Source organism: Nannobrachium achirus (assembly GCF_963921795.1).
Source record: "Nannobrachium achirus genome assembly, chromosome: 1".
NCBI classification, from domain to species: domain Eukaryota; kingdom Metazoa; phylum Chordata; class Actinopteri; order Myctophiformes; family Myctophidae; genus Nannobrachium; species Nannobrachium achirus.
In genome coordinates this window covers 35355573-35379414 of record NC_137810.1, presented here as the reverse complement: position 1 = coordinate 35379414, position 23842 = coordinate 35355573, and the positions used below count along the sequence as shown (strand labels likewise).

Below are 23842 nucleotides of genomic sequence, written 5' to 3'. Positions count from 1 at the left end.
GCTAACATAGCAAAGAGCATGATACAATTGTGGCAAAGCCTTCAAAGCAGCCAAAGGTACGGCTCCTCCATACCTCCAAATCCTGATCAACCCCTGCAACCCCACCCGTTAACTCAGATCAGCCAACACAGGGATGCTGACAGAACCCTCGCTAAAAACCCCAGGACAAAGATCCACTCGTCCGACCTAGACAGTTTGCCCTCCTGGCCCCCAAACTGTGGAATAAACTCCCTGTCGCACTTAGAACTACACACTCACTCCCTAGCTTCCGCCGTGGACTGAAGACTCACTTCTTCAGTCGCCACCTAAACCCATAGCACTACTGTAACACTCCCCTTCCCTCAATGAACATATATGAAGCTAGATAGCATTTTTTAGGTTTTAGAAATGTTTTTTACTGATTAAGTGCGTGGTCTATATGTTAATGTTTTTCTAGATTGATATTCCTATGCATTGTTATATTGTTGTTGATGTACTGACACATTATCTTGCTTATTATATTGATATATTACCTGCTTATTGTAAATCACTTTGGATTAAAAGCGTCTGCTAAATGCCTAAATTGTAATTGTAAATTGTGACACAGTGTGGAAAGGGCAGGAAATGTCTGGCTGAATTAGGATGGAACCGTTCAGAGCACTAGAGACGTTTCTCATTTCCGTTAGGCTAGACGAGGTAAAGACTTGACACGTTGCTTTATTAACAGTTAGAGATGGCAATTATGTTGGCAGACGGTTTTAATGTGTTTTTTATATTGTAAACTCAGTTCATAAGAGAGAAAAGCAAATAATAGTCACTCATTACAAAATACAAACTTCAGGTCCTTATTGTTTTTTTTTTTACTGTGTGCGTGTGTGTGTGTGTGTGTCTCAGAGGGTGATCCAGCACAATGCCCTGGAGGATCGCTCCATTACGGACAAACCCCAGTGGGACGCTGCCATCCAGTTCATGGATGAAACACTGCAGTCACGCCTTAAAGACAGTATGTTAGCCAGGATGGATTCGTACACAGTTACACACTCATCTTGACCGTATTAATTGTCTCCTAACCTACAGGTTTAGCCGTTTGTAGAAGTCATACTTTATGCTGCTTTAGCCTCAATAGAAGTTTTTTTGTTTCAAATGTTTTTATTCAAGCAAATTGCATTAAGTCAGAGATATAAATGCAACAATGCATGCTCTTTTTTTCTCTTTTTTTCCACACAAAATCAAAAGTTATACATTAACAAAAACACACAATGAAACAGTTAACATAAATAAATAATACATAATAAATACATAATAAATAATAAATAATACACAACAATAGAAGTTTTTTGGGGGGTAAATTTGCTTCACTTCCAAAATATGTGTTACTATTGCACAATAGATACAAAAGCATGAAGGTGCTAGGATGACTTCTACAATGGCTGCCTCTGTATTCAGAATCAGTTTTATTGATTACTATCCGTGGGGCTGACCTGCTTTTTTTTTTACACTGTGTATATGATTGCGTTGAAATGCAAAATAAAAAATGTGTAGAATGACCGATCCCCCCTTCCCGTTTATCCAGTTGATGCATCATGACCAGTTGTCAACTTGTAGATCTGCTCTTTTTGGCAAGCAACTCTGTTGTACTAGAGAATATATTAGGCTTAACACAGCACTGGCTGGCACCAAAGTAATGTAAATTGACATACCTGTGTCTGTGCTTTTCTCATCTCCCTCTCTCTCTCTCTCTCTCTCTCTCTCTCTCTCTCTCTCTCTCTCTCTCTCTCTCTCTCTCTTTCTCTCCTTGGCTCCTAGCTGAATCAGTGATCAGTGACATGGTGGGTCCAGACTGGAAGCAGAGGTGGATGAGCTGGACAAACCGAACATCTGAACAGGTCAGAGCTCAAGGCTGTAGATAAGGGGTCTTCAACATTTTTCACCCCCCCTAGCTGAGGGAGAGATGAAGCGGGTCCCCCCCCCCACTACATATTTTATAAAATTGTGTTCATATATAGCTTCATAGACTTGTTTAACAGCACTGTCATCAGTGTATGTTGGATTCATGTTAATGTGTATTTTCAAACACTGATATCACTTAAACCGTCAGCGTCAACAACGTAAACTCTACACCAAAAATACACCGAAAATAGCCAATCTGTGAGGTGTTGTGAACTTGTAGATTGTCTATTTTTGGCTTAAGTTCTCCTCAGAATATTTAGTGACCCCCCCCCCCCCCCCTGTAGTAACTCTGAGGACCCCCTGTTGAAGACCTGTGCTGTAGAGTGTATATACATTGGTTCTGAGCAGAATGCGTGCGGGTGAGCAAGCTAACAGTTCTGTATCTGTACTTGTGTGTGTTGTGTATTTGTATTGTATGTATTGTTTTACTTTTACTTCCCTGCGTGTGTAGGTCCTCCTCTAAAATGAGATGCTGCATCTCAAGGCACTAATATCCTCAATACATTCTGACCAAGACCCTTCTCCCTGGCCTCTCCCTGAACCCTTTACAGCATGTCCGCAACGAAACCAAAAATGAGCTGGAGCGTCTGCTGAAGCTCAACGAGGACCACACGGCCTACCTGGCCAACGATGAGGTCACCACCGTCCGGAAGAACCTGGAGGGACGCGGGGTGGACGTGGACCCTGTCCTGGTGAGACTCACTGGAACACTTGCACGCGTAACCCATTAACCCATTTCGTGCCAGGTATTAATTAATTAATTCAGTAGCTTCCTCCAGCGGTATCCGTGTTTTTACCGTATTTTCCGAGGGCGATCGCGCGCGTGTCCATGCGTGTACTCTGTGTGGACACGATCCACGATCCTCAATGTGGTGGAATGGAAAGACAGGGAGAAATCATCTTGTTGTATCTTCTCCGCCCAGTATCCACTAAACAGCGTGTGTGAATTGACTATGGGCGCTGTGGAAACCTAGAACCAGAGGAAAGCTTATTTTTGGAGCTGTGTGAAGCACAGGCTCCCTATACGTGGCCGTGTGGGTCTGTCTGTCTGTCTGTGTGTCTGTCTGTGTGTCTGTATGTAGCCTGAACTTCCTAAACTTCGGCACGCTACTAGTCCCACAGTTTTGCCACCACACACTCGCGCCATATGTCAAATCGACCGGCTTACTCGGGAATCGTGGGCTAGTAACTTGCTAAGAGAAAGGTTCAATAGTTTAATTGATATTAATTTATTAGTGAATTAATTTTCCCCATTGACTTATAATGGGAATCGCAAAAACTCACATTCAATTATTTGTCTCTGGCAAACCATAGGGGCTAGAGTTTCAAGACTTGGAGAGGAGGTTCATAATGGTTTCAAGGATTAAATAAAAAATAATTGTGTCATTTGGCCGCATGGTGGCGCCATAACACCCCACTTTACGTTTTGGCCCGTAACTCTTGAACCGTAGGTCGGAAAATTAAAAATATTTTTTCCCTGGATTCCTTGGGTCATGACGCATCCCATATAGGCCACGCCCATTTGCGCCATGATAGATTTTCCGCCATCTTGAATTTTCTCCAAAACACACTTTTTGCCCCTTTTCCAACATATTTTCTTCAAATGTCACAAAAATCGGTACACATGATCCACACACACACACACACACATGATCCACACACACACACACACACACACACACACACACACACAGCTCCACTTCACACGGGTGTGATTTTTTTTCTGCAGAAGAAGAGTTGAACCGGATGGAGAAGTGCTTTTCGTTTCCGGGTTATCTTTGCATGCATTCAGAGATCTCCGTTCTTGGCACGAAATGTGTTGAGACCTGTAGGACGATTCTACAAATGCCTTCTAAATCAGTAGTTCTTAAACATTTTCGTGCAAAAGACCCCCAAAATGATATGTATCCCCCCCCCCCCATCTGAAACTGTTTTGTGCCACTGCCAGGGACCCCCAGAAGATAAAGTTTGTGTTTTGAAAAAAGATAAAAGTATTTACACTTGAAAATAACAGATGTACAAACAAGCTCACAGCATGGCACAAAGTGACGCCCTGTGGGCCTGTATATGGTTCTGATTGATGGACACAACACATTGTGTTCTCACTCGTCATCTTTCTAGTTTTTAAATACTTTGATAAATACTTAGAAGATGCTCTTGTTAATAGGAATGCTCTAGTCACCAATATATTTATTCTTCTTTACCTGCGTTTCAACCTTGCTGCTGTTGCTGCTATGACATCTGAATGTCCTTCCGGGAATCGATGAGGCCTAGAATTATTGAATGCTTTAACCAGTGAAAAATAGCAGATATACAAGCTCACAGCGCGGCACCGAGTGCCGCGCTGCGAGCTTGTAGATCTGCTATTTTTGAAAAAGTCGTGAAAATGTGTGCAAATCTTTGAATATATGTATTTTCAAAGCGAACGTTTGTAACTCAAATTGGAACTAGATATTTTGAAATGGGGGTCCGTGGCCAAATAAATATCATTTTGGGGGTCCTTCACATGAAAAAGTTTGAGAACCACTGACACAGTAGTCTCTCAAGAACAGACTAACTGAGCTCCAGTTAAGTGAAAAGGACCTTTTCTTTGACGATGGCTGGCCAGATTGCTGACATAGAAACATAGGTTTTTTCCAAAAATCTTAGAAGGATTCAAAAGACACTTATAGAATCGGGTCAAAATTCTAATTTTCAAGATTTTTCAAAAATAGCAGATCTACAAGCTCGCAGCGCGGCACTCGGTGCCGCGCTGTAAGCTTGTATATCTGCTATTTTTTAATATTTAAAGCATAAAATATTGCGTCATAATGTGTTCAGGCCTAAATGGGTTAATAGACTGCGATACATCCATCATGTAGACCAAAGCCAGTTCATAATGGATTATCTTCTATCTGCCAAAGCTTGTCTTTTTGACTCCCTGTGTGTTCAGATCAAGGACACGTGGCACCAGCTGTACCGTCGCCACTTCCTCCAGAAGGCCCTGACCCACTGTAACCTCTGTAAGAGAGGCTTCTACTACTACCAGAGGCACTTTGTCGACTCAGAGGTGAGGAGGGACTGACTGGCTGGCTGGCTGGAGCTTCAATCATCTGATTCTGCCATGCTTATGACATTTTACTTGACGATTAATTGTCACTCAAATGATTGCGATTAATGATTTAATTGTGTTTCCGTCGGAGAACATTGCAACAATGAAAAGCCATTGCAGCTGGTGTTTAAACGGTGTGTGTGTGTGTGTGTGTGTGTGTGTGTGTGTGTGTGTGTGTGTGTGTGTGTGTGTGTGTGTGTGTGTGTGTGTGTGTGTGTGTGTGTGTGTGTGTGTGTGTGTGTGTGTGTGTGTGTGTGTGTGTGTGTGTGTTTCAGTTGGAGTGTAACGATGTGGTCCTGTTCTGGAGGATTCAGAGGATGCTGCTAATAACAGCCAACACACTTCGACAGCAGCTCACCAACACGGAAGGTATGGATGTAGAAGAGACTGTTGGACTAAATGTTCTCTAAAGGGCACTTTTAACCAAACCGATTCGGCCGCGAATCGGCGGCGGAAGGCGGCGGATAGCGTCGGTTGCCGAACGGGAGCTCATCGTCAGGTTTTCGGCAGCGGGTCGGGAACGTTATCGACAGAAAACTGGAAAACTGGACTTGCTCAGTTTTGTTCAGTCGCCCCTGGCCGTCGGTAAGATTGAGGGAGTTGTAGAATAGTTTGCTACTGTTGCAAAACCAAGCCAAAATAAGCCAGAGACATTTTCCCGTCGCATATTTTTTACTAAATACCATATTCTCAACTCTCAGTTCCTATTCCAATCTGATCCAAAGCAAAGCTAGTAAATAGTGCAGCAGCTCCCCGTGTTGTTCTTTTTTTTTTTTCTTCTCCTCTGCACGGAGAACACACAGTGCCTCCGGGTATGGTTGCCAGATTCTGTGAGTGAAATAAGCGACCAGGTCTATGAAAATAAGCCCAAAAGCAGCGACCAGTTTCACCTCTGAGCTCTATTACATTAGTTATTTTATAAAATAATGTTGAAAGCAAGGCCAAATAAGCAACTACACTTCAGAAACAAGCCCAAACAAAAGCACCCCACAACTAGCAACATTATAGGAAAACAGGATCAACGTTGCTTATAACGAGCAGACCTGGCACCACTGCCATACAGTAACTACAGTCGGCGTCGTCTGAAAAAATAAAAGTGCTTAGTTTTTTGCAGTTCTTTGCAGTTCTTTGCAGTCTGTGTACAGTCAGAAGTAGTCTCCTGTAGGCTGTTTGGTGTGGAGACACCTTAAGACTGATTCAGGGCCAGCAGTGTCACATCTTTTCGCACTGAGAGGACATATCGCCTCCATCCTACTGGCTGTTCAACAGCCCCCTCTCCCTGTGCCAGCGAGCGCCTTTATTTATTATTACTACAGCATTACAAACCACTAAATATAAATTGCTGCAGTTTATTATATAGCTGCGCTTGTTCTGCTGTAAGTCGTTGAACTTTATAAGGATAATTGCTGAAATGTAAAACCTGTTTCTAGGGAAATGGATCAAACTGAACAGCCATGTAACGGATCCATTCAGATACATGTGCAATACAAAACCAGCATGCTGTTAGCTTTACCTTGACACATTGAGGATGTGCATGTGGAGGCAGGATATCAGAGTGAACTATCATTTAGATATTACACATTTCTGTCTTTAAGCAAGTCTTTAACAAGACTCAAGCCAGATAACTCTTCCACATTGTTCAAAAGTTACAGATAATCTGTAATTTCACCCCATAAAAGTTGAGAACAAGAAGCTGGTCTAAAACAGGTCATCTGCTCTTCAGATCGAAATAGTATTCGACCAAGCATGATGTGGTGTTCACAGAGAAATATTTATACTTTTATGTGTTTTTGAATGTCTCTCTCTGCCGAGCTGCTAGCTAGATGAGCTTGACTGCAAAGGTGAAACGGAGATGGGGGAGGCGACATTCTACTTCGACGTTCTACTCATTTTCAGAGCTTCTGAAATACTGACAGATTATAAAATTGTGGGAGCCAACACATCTCTCTTGAGAGCTTAACCACAAATAGCGACTTTTAGTGGCCTGCCCAAAGCCCAATAGAAAGTTCCATTGCATTGATGTTGAATTGCATATTGAGGTATCTGTGTTGGTTCTTGCAGTGCGTCGTCTAGAGAAGAACGTGAAGGAGGTGTTGGAGGACTTTGGAGAAGACCTAGAGAAGAAGACGCACCTCATCACTGGCCGCAGAGTACAACTGGCCGAGGACCTCAGTGAGTTATGCACTTACCAACATTTACTGTTCAAATTTCTCTATACATTACAGATGTAACACATGCAGATATTTATTCATAGTGTTTAGCAGATGATGTCATGCAAAGTGACTGCAGAGGTCAGAGTTCATACACTTTACTACTGTATATTGGCTTCAGTAGGGATTGACCATCTAGCCTTCCAGGCACAAGCATTCTTGAACTTCTAGGACCGCCTACACACACTCACACCTACTCTTTAAGTACTACGATTTGGTGGAAGTACATCTGGCTCTATAAATCTGATTACATTTTCTGCGCATGAAACAAGTGATATGATTGATTGGTCTAAAAAACATAGTTTAGGGAAGTACTACATACAACATAGGTCGTATGGGTTGTGACTTGTGACCAGGCTTTTCTCCTCGCAGATGAGAAAAGGCTGGGAACGAGGCTACTCTCACACACACATTCTGATTCTCTGAGCAGCTCATTGCCATAGGAAGTACATAGAAACTGCCAGTAGATGGCATCAGTGTTTATGAAAAAGACGATTAGATGATTAGTGTTGACCAGTGTGGTATTCCAGTGTACCAGTGCATCTCCTTTGAAATTGGCTTGAGTTACTTTTCTCTACTGCTACTCTGAGATGATAGTTTTCTTCTGATTAGCTCCTACTTGTGTGTTCTTGAAGAAGATCAAGGAGGTATAATAACAGGTGTTAGTTTTGTGGTAGTGTTTCCCTTTTCCTTCACATATTTTGACATCCATTAGCCATCTACTGTAAGTTTAGTCAGTGCGTAGTAGATACTATTAGTAGGGCTGATATAAAAGTGTTTTGATTTCAGGATAAAAAAATAAATAAAGATATCTTGTTATGACACAATGTCCACATCATATTATTACACAATGTCCCATAACGCCATAAGATATCTTTTTAGGTCATGATGTGCATCAGACATCATATTACACGATGTCCCATAAGATATCTTGGCGTTATGACTCCAGATCCATCAAAAATGGCTTTATGACTCCACATAGTTAACACACGGACGGCTATCATCAGCCTTGTAGTCGCGACACTAGTTGACAGATTGTCTTAAAGAAGACCTCACACCTCCCTTCATTCACGCTGTTTTGACATGAAATCATCATCCCTAAAGCCTCTTTATGTCTGGAGACTCCCGTCCAGGACAGGCTTCAGACGTGCCTCCTCAGGAGACTTGGCTCAGATCTGAAGCCATGTGGTTTGGCGTTAGGGGCCCTGTTGCGACCGCATGCCCTTGCTGACGTCGAACCCAGGCAGTGTCCGAACCCCCGACCATCCGCACGAAAGGCTCCAACCGCTACACTAGGGCGGCCCTTGTTTTGACATGAAATACACTTTGTTAATTGCTCCTGTTGCCTTAAGAGGGGTCTGTGTGTGTGTGTGTGTGTGTGTGTGTGTGTGTGTGTGTGTGTGTGTGCGTGCGCGTGCGCGCATGCCGGTGAGTTATACATTCCTGTTTTATTGGATAATTAATAGGCCGTGGAGAGTGGCAGAGAGGTCAGAGGCGAGGGAGGAGTGTGTGTGTGTGCATGGCATGCAAGCACGTGCACTCTCTATAAAGAAAACCGAAACCCTCGAGTTCTGAAGCACATACATACACACAGGATGAGGTGTGTGTGTGTGTGTGTGTGGGTTGAGGCTACTGTGTGAATCAGACGATATGCAGGGCTGTGGTCTCTGGTCTCAGTGTGAGCCTGCTGCTGCTGGTAACTAGAAACCCTGGGAGAGCATTCCTGTGCTTTTAGCCGTGACACACACACATCACAGAGGCTGACCGTTACTCCTGTCTGGAACCTTACCAGCCAGAGGCGAGCCTGGACCTGTTGGCTTCTCCACTGTTTGTCTGTTTGGGGTCAGACTTAAACTGCCTCGCTTCAAACGGCATACTTTCACTGTTTATTTTTAAACACGTTCATTCATGAGTTTGACTGAGCAGAAATAGTCAATGTTGGTGTGTAAAAATGTACCCACGTAGGGCTAAGGGCCCTACTGTATCTTGTGCACCGCCTTACCGTGTATACCTAAACTTAATATATAGTCACATTTTACTATTTTGAAAAACATATTTAAATAGTTAAACTAGCCGATCTACGTTGATGCGTTGTGAGCTTGTAGATTCGCTATTTTAACTATTTTGAAATGTTTTTCAAAATAGTAAGAAATTGCAAAAACATAAAGTAAACCGTAAGGCGGTGCGCAAGATAGGGCCCTTAATCTCACTAACTCTCACTAAGTTAAACTACAGATGTCGCTGCCTTAAGGGTCCATTTCTGTTTTCTTCTTAGCACTTTTAATCACGTAAGTTTTCTATTGTTATGTTGCAATGTGGCATGTAGCGAGCTTGTAGATACGCTATTTTATAAGATATTTGATTTCTGTTATTCATTTTTGAGTCAGGGGTTTATGCCTTGCTCAAGGGCATATCTATAGTCGTTTCACGTTCATTCGCGCTCTCACTCTCTGCCTGGAGTCTCCCATCTGTTCCAGGATTGGGACCAGCAGCCTCCTGCTCACAACCAGTGCGTTGTAAAGATGTTTTGAGTGAGTGTGTGTGAAGTGAACAGGCTGTTGTGAATGGCCTTGTGTTCTTCAACTCTACACATCTTTGCACATCACAGTGTTACTGACTTATACAGTTTATCTTGGATGACATCGGGAACAAAACCATTCATACAGAATATATTTATTTAACTGCACAGTAAAATCCTCAGTGTAAACCTTAAACCCCATATACTTTGAAAATAGCTGTTCTAAAACTTGGACATCTGCTATTGCCTTTTTGTAAAAATGTAAATGCTGTTTTTGACCAATTTCGCGTATAATAACAACAAACATGGGGCATTTGTAACTCTGAGATGTAACTGGGTCCATTAGTTACATTTTCACCCTCTCAGGATTTTACTGTGTGTGTGCACTAATAAATGTTTACTCTAAATGAGTGGTGAATGCCCCCCCCCCCCCCAGGACTACACACCCTGCATATCTGCTAATTGTTAGCTGTCCACCCACTGATGGCTCCTAATAACAGGCTGAAGCAGTCTGACGGAGACGTCCCCTTGTGCTGACCTTATTTGCAGAAGGCAGGCTAAGTGCTGGAAGTGTGCATTATTGAAGCAGCACGAGGCAGGCATGCTTCCTCAAGACAGACTGTCAGGTCACTGTGAGGCACTTGAATGGAGACACACTCACACCTACAATTGATTGTTCTTATGATGACAGGACTTGCTTTCATGCATACACAAACTGACAAACATTCCAAGTCACAATTCTTTTTCATGCACTATACACGCGGGCACATAATCTCTCACACTTGGACCCAAGCGCGCGCGTGTGTGTATAAATATGCGTGTGTGTGTACTGCCCTACAAAAGCCAAAGTGCAGTAACTAGGCAAAGAATCAAACTGATAAAAGTGTTTCAACTGGCCACTGTGGCCAGCCAAATAGGTTATCACAGTACATAAGTGATATAGCACTAATTGTACAGTATACTGTATCTATTCACAAGGTAATTATTTGTCCACCCTATATTGTGACAAATAAGTCGGTGTCTCCACAAATGTGGTTGCTGCATTTTGTCTTTGTAGGCAGTTTAGTCTAGACACATTTACAAACAGTTCAGTTGTTGTGAAAGAAAGCACAGAGTGTTAAAGATGTATCCTCTGGTCCAAACAGACATCCTTGTGCTGTGTACTTCCTGTTCCAAAGATACTCTTGGCACACATACATGCACGCACGCACACACACACACACACGCACGCGCGCACACACACACACACATCACACACAAACACACAGGATAATTGATGAGTGTTGCTATGGCTTCACATAATCAAACAGCAACCTTACATTACCTAAACATACATACTGTACATGTTAATATACACGCACACGCACGCACGCACACACACACACACACACACACACACACACACACACACACACACACACACACACACACACTCATGTGAACACGATACGCCCACATACAGAAAAACACACCGCCATGCACGGATACACACATATTCACTTAACGCCTAAACAAACATACACACATGTATAGTATCTTACATGCACACACGCGCTCTCACACACTCCTTATTGTTGTCCTTGATAGTGGCTTCCTGTATCTCAGATAGGGGACCAGTGTGTAATAGTCCACAGGTGAACGCAACGATGCTTTGTCTGGTTTGCTATCTCTGTGTGCACGTGTGTGTGTGCATGTGTGTGTGCGCTGCTATATGTGCCTAATGTGCGTGTGCATCTGCCTGTCTTTGTGTTTGGCTAGGTAGACAGATACTTAGGTGTCGCCCTTAGAACACAAACGCACACACATACACACACACACACACACACACACACACACACACACACACACACACACCCTTCATTGACTTTCCTACGCTTCCTCTGCCAGGATAAACACACACTATCAGATAGGTATATATTCACAGGCTGACCAGGGCATAGGTATGCTGTTGCATGTGAGTTCACACACATAGGTATGCTGTTGCATGTGAGTTCACACACATAGGTATGCTGTTGCATGTGAGTTCACACACATGCAGTGACATCAAAAGTCACTATTCGACGTTGTTCACCGAAGTCGAATATTCACTTTTTTTTTTTTTTTAATTGTTTTCTCTTTAAAAAATATATAGTTTATAAAGCGTGGCTAGATAGGAAGTCATAAGAATGAGTTGTCAATGCCCCTGGTGGATGAATTCGTTAATGCTCTATACCAGGGCTTCTCAAACCTTTTTAGGCTGTGACCCCCAAAATAAACATATTTAAACTGGGGACACCCACCCTGACAAGCACTTGGAATTGCAGGTATTACATTTAATGTGACTCGGTTCCACAGATAAATATTGTGAAAATAGCAGATCTACATGCTCACTTGCGAGGCGTTGTGAGCATGTAGATCGGCTATTTTCACAATGTTCGCCTCTTGCTTACTTAATATTTGCCAGTCTGGCCAGTCCTGTAGAATATTTGACTATTCGAATACTTTGAGGTCGAATAATTCGAATACTAAAAATCACTATTCATGAATGCCCTAACACACACACACACACACACACACACACACACACACACACACACACACACACACACACACACACACACACACACACACACACACACAGCTTGTCTGCTCTCTTCCCCACACACACATGCAGGAATGCCCAGGCCTGCCTGGCCTTGTAGACGTAAAGTCTTCTTTCCCAGACCATCTCAGACACTTACTTCCCACCAGCAGACACTTAACATGGAGGAGGATGTGGGGATGTATGAGAATCTGTAAAGAGATCGTTGACGCCGTTGATGGAAAATGAACAGCAGCCATTAGCTAAATGCCTTAATTCTAATAGAGCAAAATGCTGGTTCATTTTGTGACCAGTATGTATCTTGTACACACTCAGGAACTTGCACTTATTACCGCATTTTTATCACATGTTTGTGTGTGTGTGTGTGCGCGTGTGTGTGAGTGCCTGTGTGTGTGCAGTTCACAAACAATTATGCAAAAAAGAAAATCCTAATTTTCACACGCCCTAATGCATCTGCAATTTGAGGTTGAGCAGAGCTTTTCCAGAGTAGTTGATAGTATGGCACAGTTCTTCCTCTCTCTGTCCATCAGCTTGAGTTATGTGAGAGAGTGGAGGATGTGGGTCGTTAGGTGTCTGACATTCAGTGCTGGGATTTTCTCTCTGAGATGTAGGTTAGCCTTATGCTTGTGTCTGTGTGTGTGCGTGCGTGTTAGTCCATCGTCCTAAATGACCAGGCCAGACTGACAGACTTGCGTTACGCCTCACAGAGCACAAAGTGAGACCTTTGCCAACAAGAACGTTTTGAGAGGCTGGAAAACTGTTGGAGCTTTAGCTTTTTATGGTTCTTTCTCAGTGGCTTCTCGAGACTTCACAAGGTCACATGCTATGAACAGCATATGTTGAGGAACATGGTGATCTGGTACATTGCTTAATTAGGGGTCATCAATATGTCTGTACACGGACAAATGTGTACAAGACTTGGTCTTGTCTGTGTCAAATATTTTATTTGATTTGATTTTACTTATAATATATTGGTGCATCCCTAACTACAACACTATGGCAAATTAGGAATTCAACTAGTACTAGTGGTTCTCAAATGTTTTGCAAGGACCCCCTTAATTCAAATGGACCCTTATTTGGTTCTATTTGTAAACTCTCTGAGTTGTTGCTGTTGTGTTCATTCAGGGCCATCTCTTTATGTGTTTCTGGTTATATTATCATTGTCCATTCATTTTGTATGTCTGGCAAAAAAATAAATGTGGCCAATGTCCACCACAAGCCAGCATGGTGATGACCCCTGGACTTAATATGTTTTAGTGGAAAGAAAGTAACTCCATCGGCCTGCATTGTACCTTTATACCATGGAGCACTCCTTCATGCGCTGCCCAGTTGTATCTGGAATTATGTTGGTATGAGACTAGATATTGTCTGGGAATTTACTAGATATTGTAATTTTGTCATACGGCAATAGCGTTGTCTTCTCCTGGTTCTCGTCACTTAAGCCTCAAACTCAAAATACAATATTGTCAAAAACATCAAATATTTTTTTGTCCATATCTCCTAGGTCTAGGTATCATGGTATGTGAATGGGTTGCATATCATGGTATGTAAATTAGTTGGGTATATCATTGTATGTGATTGGGTCAGGTACTATGGTATTTATCTTCACTCCATAGTCCATACTGAATATTACTGGCCAAACACCTGTGTGGAGTTTCTGCCACTTGTGCAAGACTCAACAACAGGCGAAAGGTGTGTGTGTGTGTGTGTGTGTGTGTGTGTGTGTGTGTGTGTGTGTGTGTGTGTGTGTGTGTGTGTGTGTGTGTGTGTGTGTGTGTGTGTGTGTGTGTGTGTGTGTGTGTGTGTGTGTGTGTGTGTGTGTGTGTGTGTGTGTGTGTGTGTGTGTGTGTGTGTGTGAGCACGAGAGAGAGCGAATGCATGCATGAAGAAACATTACTCAGTGTGTCCTGACTTGACTGTTGGAGATTCCTCCAGCTTAAATGTGTGTGTGTGTGTGCACAGTCACACATGCGTGTGGAAATTGACCCCTGCACGTATTTTGTTCATCATGATGAGACCAGAGAGCGTGCGTGCGTGCACATTTAGTGAAACCCCCAGTTCTCAGAGCTGTTGCAGGCCAGTGGTTCCTTGGCGGATCAGCACGCCTCAGTCCCAGAGTAAGGTTTGACCCATCAGGTCAGCCTGTTAATACCACCACAGATACCTGATCTCCAGCCAGCTCCCCTTTCTCTGGCTTGTCTGTCCATCACTGCTTGTCTCTGTCTGTCTGTATATGTCTGTCTGTCTGTCTGTCTGTCTGGCTTCACCAGCTGTTGCCTTTAGTCCATATTCACACACACACCTCTGTCTAGCTGTCCGTCTATAGACCGTTTTCCCCAGCGCTCCCCTGTAGAGAGCACCGCTGCCATTTCTGATGTGTAAATCGCAGCCAGTGGTGGAATAGAAGTAAAGTTATTAAAAATGGGAAATACTCAAGTAAAGTATAAATACTCAAAATGGTACTTAATACCTTAGAGGAGTTGTGTGGGAAAAAAAGAAAAAACAGTTCCTCCTCTCCTGTGTTGCCTAGAACTGGAGGATTGATTTTGGGGTTTGTATTGCAAATCACAACGTGATGACATCACACCGTTGTACTTTACAATACAAACCCCAAAATCAATCCTCCAGTTATAGGCAACACAGAAGAGGGGGAACTTTTTTTTCCCCCACCCAACTCCTCTAAGGTATATTAATGACATAGTTCAATATTGAAAATGGGTGGTCTTCCCCTTTAAGTAAATGTAGGCTACACGTTACTTTACTTTACCCTGTCTTGCTTTAACCGTATTCAACCTGGGGTTACCTTTTTGGGCACATCGTTATATGCAAATGTATGTATTTTATTTCTATCTTATATTAAAATTGGCTTAAGGGATGACTGGTGGGCAGGCCAGTGGACCACGCTGTCATGCTCATGTTACTATGACTCAGCCATAACCATATACGAGTTCAATACAGCTACGCCCAAATATGTGCGTTGTGTGTTGTCAAACCTCAATGTGTCATCATGGGCGCAAACAAGTCAATCATCTCCATAGATCAGCATAAAAGGGACGAGGACTGACAGATACATAGATGTCCATGTCCATATATGGGTGGATATATTGGTTGGATCGGCAGTGCGACGTAGATGATCACGTGAGGGCCCCTATATAGTCCATCAAAAATAGAGTGGTGTTAAAGTTGCAATTCACAACTAATGTTGATGAATAAAACGTAACCATTATGTATGGTAGAGTATGTTAATACAATATAGCAGCAGAAGGTGAACAGCAAATCAAGACAATCCAGCAGTTTGGGACCAAAGTCGTGTGTGTTTGTGTCTGTCTGACACACACACACACACACACACACACACACAATCTAGGCGGGATATACAGATATACTGTGCACTCACACCACGTCACACCTTGACACATCAGCAGACGCACATACACAAGCTCCACTGACCTTCACAGACGCATACATTAAAACACACACACACACACACACACACACACACACACACACTCTTAGTTTCAGCTTCTTTGCTTTCCTCCTTCCGGTGAGCTCCAATTTGTCAGTCATGGGAGAGGGGCTTTGTGAATGAACCACGTCGCTGTGGGTGGGTGCATGCATATGGCTGCACGTGTACTCATTGTCTATCCTGCACTTCTGTAGAAGGCACAATACAATAGACCTCTAGCTGTCTGGACCTGCTTGTCGGAATGCGCTCCCCTCTCCCCTTCCATCCTCTCCACTCTCCTCTCTCCTCCCCCCCCCTATCCCGTGCCTCCCGTGGGTGATTTATAGGAGCTCAGTAAGAGGTCCTCCTCCCTTCTCCTGGGATGTAGGGGAGGACATGTTGGCTTAAGGTGTGTGTGTGTGTATGTGTATGAAAAAAGTACACAAAGAGTTTTATGAAAAGGGACGAGCGTGTATGAGAGAGAATTGTGTGGTGTTTGTTCAGGGCGACGTGACGCCACACAATAGCCGTCTGCAGGCGTCTGTTTGCTCCCAGCACACAGCACCACAGTGTTGGCCGCCTGCCTCTGTAAGCTATAGACACTGAACACAGTGAAATCTCCAGTATTAATGTAACGCTCATGCTGCGTCCAGACTGGCAGCTACAAAGCTGCAGGCTACCGTTCGTTTTCAATGGAAGCCGCATCGACTCAAAGATTACAAAGCGCCAAGCAACATTTGTTGCCGCTACAAAGCGACGATCTGAAGTTGAGCTGGCAATCACTTGACATCCTTGACTAATAGACATTAGTAGAATGTCTGTGTGAGAATTTTGACTAGTTTGCCAGGCCAACCTGCGCACACAGCAATCAAAGGAAAATGGAGTGCTGGCCGCAAACATGCCATTTTGCCTATGCGAAAACGCCCACATTTTGATAAAGTTTGAAGTACACTGGAGCCCTCAGAATGGGGCTCACAAACTGTGCTCCCTGCCCCGTCTTCACCCATGTGCTTCCCTCCATCCTCTTCTGCCTCTCTCTCACCTCAGGGCGTCCCGCTCGCTGTGTCTAACGGGTTTATGAATGCTTTCATGGTTACCAAGGATTGAAATTTACATTCTCTGGTATTCTGCCGCTGAATGAAAACAAAGCACAATTTTTTAGTTTTGTTTAGGTAATCCATTCCTAAGCCTCGTTTTTTTTTTGTGGGTTGTGAAGGTTGGTGAACCTATGAGAGAAAGTCCTGGGTTTCTCTTTGGAGGTGAAATGTATTGGAGTTGGGAGTAATTTTCCTTCGGTTACCCACACACTGACCCACCACCTTCATTATCTGCACTTATTACACGGCTTGGTTGAATGCTTCATTCTGATTGTGAAATTGCTGAATTCAGCTGTGTGTTATTGCTGGATAATGATCGGAGCTAAACAACAGACCACTGTCTAATCAAAGACTCCTGGCTGCGCTGCTTGAATTTTATGCTGTATCCAATCCGATATTATTACTATGTATCCAACATGACAGCCATGTAAACAAATACACAATGTGACACAACTAAACGTTGCTCTCAAGAAAGTTTTTGAAAACATTTGAAGCGAGAAATAGACAATGCAGTAACCGAAAATTGATTTTATTTGATCAACACTTACTTGTTTTCCGAGGCGACCGTTTTTTTGCTGGAGGGGCCAGCGCAACACCTATTGTATGGAATGCTTTCGAGCAAGGAAATACTTTGTTTTGTTGTTACTTTTGGGTCAATTTATGAATTAATTTATGAAGTGGCCTTGTAATAAGCAGGGTCATTTACAGCCAGCATAACCCCCACCCTACATGTGTGCTTTTAACTGTGTACAAATAAGTATGTACTGCTTGTAAGAGTGTAAAAATGCAAGTCAGTTTGGTCACATTTTTGTTAAATGAACACTCGGGATGTTACTGTGTAGTTGGGAACAGACACTGTTTCCCTTTTCAAGTAACATTACTCCTACATATCTCTCTCTCTCTCTTGTCTCTCATGGTTTTAATTTCAGCCGTGTGTGTGTGTGTGTGTGTGTGTGTGTGTGTGTGTGTGTGTGTGTGTGTGTGTGTGGTGTATGTGTGTGTGTGTGTGTGTATATTTTCCTGCTGAATAGAGCAAGGCTCCTGTGTGTTGTGTAAAGTGATCGTCTCGGAGCTGCTACAACTCTGCGTTTATTTTTCCCAGGAGTGAGGAAACCTCAAGGCTTGACTCTGAGCCAAACCGTCCATTTTCTCTTGGGAGCAACCGTAGTAGGCAAACACTAGTCCCAGTTGTCATAACGCTTTTGCACGCGCGCGCACAGTCCGCACACACACACGCGGGCTGTGACAGTTTGATGTACAGCCAAGGCCCTCGTCCTGTTAATGTTGTCTCAAGCGCACTCCCTACATGAACAAACTGTCTTTCTTCTGCTTCTTTATTTCTAAACTCAATTCAGCTTAATCTGTCTCTCCCTCCCCCCCTCCCTCTCTCTCTCTCTCTCTCTCTCTCTCTCTCTCTCTCTCTCTCTCTGCTAACATGTAAGACAGATTGTAGCTACAGTAATCTTACTAATGTGAAAAGCACATGTGGATCCCGCAGTCACTCTTCCCCCCTCTCTCTCTACTTCTATCACATCCTCTCGTTTTATCTATTTTATCTTCCTCCACTACATGCCTCGTCTGTTTTTTTCCTCTTCCTCTCTACCATCCACCTCTCTTCATGTTCTGCCTGCTTCTCTCTCTCTCCGTCTTTCTCTGTCTCTCTCTCCATCTTCCTGACAGCTCAGAGAGGAAATGGCTTCTGTCTTCCTAACAGCTGTAACAGTCGGATCCCCCCTCACACTCCCCTTTCTTTCTCTTTCCCCTTTTCCTCACCTCCTGTGGCCCCAGTCACCCCATCTCCTCTCCTCTCTTGAGTCTGGGAACCAGAGCAGTGTGCTGCTTGCTTCAACACAGCTCACACACGCATACCAAGATTGACACGCACACAGTCTCGTTCAAAAACATGCACACAGGCACGGGCGCACACACACACCACAGGGACTTGCACACACTCACTCATACCCACACACAAAATACATGAGAGAGAGAGAGACACACACACATACAGTTACACAGAAACTCTCTCTCTCACACACACACCCCCGGCCGCCTACACCTTGCATTCAGCAGCATGTGGCTGACAGCCTCTTGGCAGCAGCCTGGGTGTTAAATCTTCCCTCCAGCTCCTTCTTAAGGAAGTGACCCAGTCAGATGGATATTCACACAGTAAGAGGAGAGGAGATGAAGGATGGACCAACACGCACTTGCAATATCTCTACTATTCCTGCAGGCGGAACACAATAACAACATATCTTCACTCAAATTGGAAGAAAATAATATTTTACCCAAATTGGAACAAAATAACCTCAAGTCGGATTAAAACAGAAATAATAACCAACTCAAATTTGAACTAAACCATATCTATCTTTACTCATTGACTGCTCTATCACGAGTTTCCCGAGTTATTCCCGTTGTTTGACACAGCCACGCCCGAGTTTCCCGAGTTGGGGCCCGAATTTGCTATTTTTTTTTACTACTATCTACTAGCGCATGATCGCAAAATTGCATATTTGAACCCCAGACCAACCCCATCTTTCAAACATGGCAGCCATGGTTGTTTACATTTGAAGAAAAGTAATGGCTGCTATCGCTTTTTTTTTTTGTTTGAAAGCTGGTGCATGATCTGTGCATGGGCATGCATGATCCGTGCACTATGGATTACTTGTCAGTATATGGAGAATTTGGCAGTTCAGCCTGAAAGTGGCCATTTTTAAAGGGCAGCAAATAAATGAGCATTGCTGCCCTCCACACCCTCCAGTCTTGCATCAGTGTGTCTACATGGGGTGCACCTACTACTGTGCCTTTTGTTGGCTCCCAAAGTGTCAGTTTTCTCGCCACCAGTTCCGTATGCGTGACATAGTGTCCTGTAAAATCAGCAAGTGCACGAGTGCTGCCCCATTGTAAAATCAGCAAGTGCACGAGTGCTGCCCCATTGTAAAATCAGCAAGTGCACAATTCTACAAGGGCTGTCTCACAGATTTAATTTATTAGTTAGTGCGGTTGCCACTGCAGGGCAACCAAACTATAGTACTTGTCCGACTTTATTCCATCTTCCATCGTCTCCTAAGTAAAAAGTATTTTTGCCACGCTACTCCTCCCACATTTTTGGTGGCACGCACTTTATCTACTGGCTCCATCGAGACACACATGCGTGCATTTTGCTAAGAAATACGTTATATAGTTTAATTTATATACATTTATTTGTGAATTAATTTTCTCCATTGACTAATTAAAAATTAAACGTTTCCCAAATATGGAGATGGCTGACATCATAGATGTCTGCCAACATAGACCACATGAGACTGACACAGTATGTCCATATATGGGCTTTCCAAGATATGGGCTTAATATTGATGACATCAGGGATCTCCATATATGGGCATACAAGGGACAAGGACTGACTGTATAAATACTGACCATTTATACATTATTATTAGTATATTACATTTTTTTATTATTTTCAACTTTTGACCGAAAGGTAGGTGTGGAAATGTGTAGGTATTGGTCCATCCGTTCCTTTCCGAGTGGTTTTCACTTTCAATAGGGCATGCGGGCAATTGCAACTTCACTTTCCAAACACAGGCTTATGTTCTTTTCTTTCTCTGAAAACATTGTTCCAGTCGTTTCCAGGGATGTTCATCACTCTGAGTTGTTTTGCCGGAAGGGTCAGCGTTGTTCTGGCACAGGACTCCATTGTAGACAAACTCCTCATTACTCATTACTTCTCAATAGTAGCTGAGTTACCACGAGTTCCAGATTCACGTCACAATATTCACCTGATTTCGAGCATATAGACGAGGCATTTGATTAGGATGGATGGATGATTATTTGAGCCGAAGCGTGCCATGTCCAACACGGAGCATCAGCCTAAATGATGGAGGGGAACAGCTGCGTAGACTGCTCTGTACGTTGTTGTTGCATAGCGTTGTCTCTTGTGTTTTGTTTTCCATATCCACTTCAAAGAGTAGGAAAGGAAATAAAGAAAAGGATCCTCTGTTTCAGAAGACAGTCAGTCAGAGCCGCAAAGGAATAGGTGACGTGGCTGGAAATGAAATAGTGTGTGCAAGCTGTCAACTCACCCATTAATCCTCAGAGAGAGAGAGAGAGAGAGAGAGAGAGACGGTGAGTGTGGGAAAGTAGAAAGGTGTGTGTGTGTGTGTGTGTGTGTGTGTGTGTGTGTGTGTGTGTGTGTGTGTGTGTGTGTGTGTGAGAGAGAGAGAGAGAGAGAGAGAGAAAGAGGATTCCCTCCATCTGTTTCCAACACAGAAGGATCTCCAGGGACCCCATTTCACAGATCCTACTGTCACTCAAACACACTCACACACACACACACACACACACACACATACAGTAGAACACACACTCACAGACCCACAGTACACTCACACTAGACACGATCGAACGTGCTGTACACAGACTTCACACACACATGTGGCTGCACTTAGTTCACACATAGATACAGCTGTGCGCACACACGTCTGAGATACGTTTCAGAAAAGGGTGAGGTAATAATTGAGGGGCATAAAGGATAAAGCTTGTTTGCTTAGGTCAGTATAGGGGTCAGGGTTGGTTCAGGAATTGACTTGAGGCCATTAAAAAAGGATTCCAGAGTTTGTCTGTTAACCCTAACCTCAGGTGTGCTTGTTGTGTGCGTGCGTGAGCTGCACACTTCTTTGCATCCTCACCGTATTTAAGTGTTCCGTGCAGCCACAATGTGCACACACTATACATGTATGTGCACATCTGTTTGTGCGTGTGTGTGTGTGTCCAGTCTAGTGTGCAGCAGTTGTCTCCCACCTGTGCCATTTCTTTGTGCTCAACTTTGATGCTTCATCATCGTCGTTGTCATCATCACATTCCCCAGGCATATTTAGCCTTTGAACCCCAGACACAGGCTTTCTTTAGAGTGCAAAAAGTGAAAGTGTCGTCTTCACTGATGATTTACGCCCCACACTTCCTCTTAACCCTTTTCAACCTGCCTTCCCTTTTCTGGGGCATGTCATTATAGGTGAAAAGTTTAACACATTTTCAAAAGATTTAACTTTTTTATTTTACAATCCAAAATAGTAGATCTACAACATCACAACTGTGATTTAGTCGTGGTCTCAAGGAGTTGTCAGCAGGTCATGCTGAGAAAAGCAGTGATATCCTGAAACTAAAAGTTGCGTTTGTTTGTCTGATAATTTCCGAACAGACCGTCTCATTCACTTGTTGATGTTAATGACTTTGGACGGACACTAACAAACCCACGCCGGTTGAACAAAATGATCCCAATATGAACCAGTAAGACTCCCTAATCGGGAGATAAGCGACCGTAGGTCACTTATCTCCACAAATAGGGCAAAAATGTGTTTTGCCAAAATCTTCCTGATCCATGTTGATGACATGAGTGTAGACATACTGTGTAGTGATTTTCGTGATTTTAGGGCAAAATCTGTAGGAGCAGTGTCCAAAAATGTGTTTTTAAAAATCAGCCTGGAGGTGGCGCTATATGGGAGAGATTCATGTTGATGGGATGAGTGTAGACATACTGTGTACCGATTTGCGTGATTTTAGGGCAAAAATTGTAGGAGCAGTGTCCAAAAATGTGTTTAGCAAGAATCGGCCTCATGGTGGCGCTAGAAGAGGGCCATGTGAGAAATGAGGGGTGGGGTCTCCGCGCCGGCAAGGCGGACGAATAGGTACCGGCTGTCCCGGTCGCTCCTAGCCGGAGTTACGGCATTTTATGTGAGCTGCAGTGTAGGGGGTCCTCCACTGGGGGCGCCACCACTTTTGCATCCGTTCTGGAGCACCAGGAGTCGGTGGTCCCCGGGAATTCCCCGTGAGCAGCCCCGTTGGGGTGGTCATTTGGTCAGTTTAGCACATTTGGTAATTTTTTACATCTGGGGGTCCCCCAGGGACCTGGGGGTCCCTGGAGCTCCGGGGGTCCTTGGAGGTTGTAGTTTGGCAGGCAAGGAACGTGTGTGCAAAATTTGGCATGGATCGGGGCAACGGTTGCGGAGATATGAGCAGGGCAAGAGTGTGAGGTGTGACAGACAGACTGACTGACGGACTGACTTACACTTTGTGCAGGGTTTGATAGTAAATGCGACCTATGGTCGCAATAACCAGTAAGGCTCCCTAATCGGGAGATAAGCGACCGTAGGTCACTTATCTCCACAAATAGGGCAAAAATGTTTTTTGCCAAAATCTTCCTGATCCATGTTGATGACATGAGTGTAGACATACTGTGTAGTGATTTTCGTGATTTTAGGGCAAAATCTGTAGGAGCACTGTCCAAAAATGTGTTTTTAAAAATCGGCCTGGAGGTGGCGCTATATGGGAGAGATTCATGTTGATGGGATGAGTGTAGACATACTGTGTACCGATTTGCGTGATTTTAGGGCAAAAATTGTAGGAGCAGTGTCCAAAGATGTGTTTTGCAAGAATCGGCCTCATGGTGGCGCTAGAAGAGGGCCATGTGAGAAATGAGGGGTGGGGTCTCCGCGCCGGCAAGGCGTACGAATAGGTACCGGCCCCGGCTGTCCCGGTCGCTCCTAGCCGGAGTTACGGCATTTTATGTGAGCTGCAGTGTAGGGGGTCCTCCACTGGGGGCGCCACCACTTTTGCATCCATTCTGGAGCACCAGGAGTGGGTGGTCCCCGGGAATTCCCCGTGAGCAGCCCCGTTGGGGTGGTCATTTGGTCAGTTTAGCACATTTGGTCATTTTTTACATCTGGGGGTCCCCCAGGGACCTGGGGGTCCCTGGAGCTCCGGGGGTCCTTGGAGGTTGTAGTATGGCAGGTAAGGAACGTGTGTGCAAAATTTGGCATGGATCGGGGCAACGGTTGCGGAGACATGAGCAGGGCAAGAGTGTGACGTGTGAGGTGTGACAGACAGACGGACTGACGGACTGACGGACTGACTCACAGTTTGTGCAGGGTTTGATAGTAAATGCGACCTATGGTCGCAATTATTGGAGCTGTGTGAAG

The 23842-nt window shown here is 44.0% G+C and overlaps 1 protein-coding gene across 4 annotated transcripts in view; it reads left to right on the top strand.

The window, feature by feature from the left end:
- opa1 (OPA1 mitochondrial dynamin like GTPase) overlaps window positions 1-23842 on the top strand; it is a 67085-nt gene that overhangs the window by 33829 nt on the left and 9414 nt on the right. For all 4 annotated transcript variants that reach the window (XM_080743244.1, XM_080743242.1, XM_080743243.1 and 1 more), the window contains 6 exons: window positions 874-982; window positions 1786-1865; window positions 2481-2621; window positions 4862-4978; window positions 5296-5389; window positions 7082-7192. In XM_080743244.1, the coding sequence (XP_080599370.1) occupies window positions 874-982; window positions 1786-1865; window positions 2481-2621; window positions 4862-4978; window positions 5296-5389; window positions 7082-7192 (652 nt within the window). The remainder of the gene's footprint in view (window positions 1-873; window positions 983-1785; window positions 1866-2480; window positions 2622-4861; window positions 4979-5295; window positions 5390-7081; window positions 7193-23842) is intronic.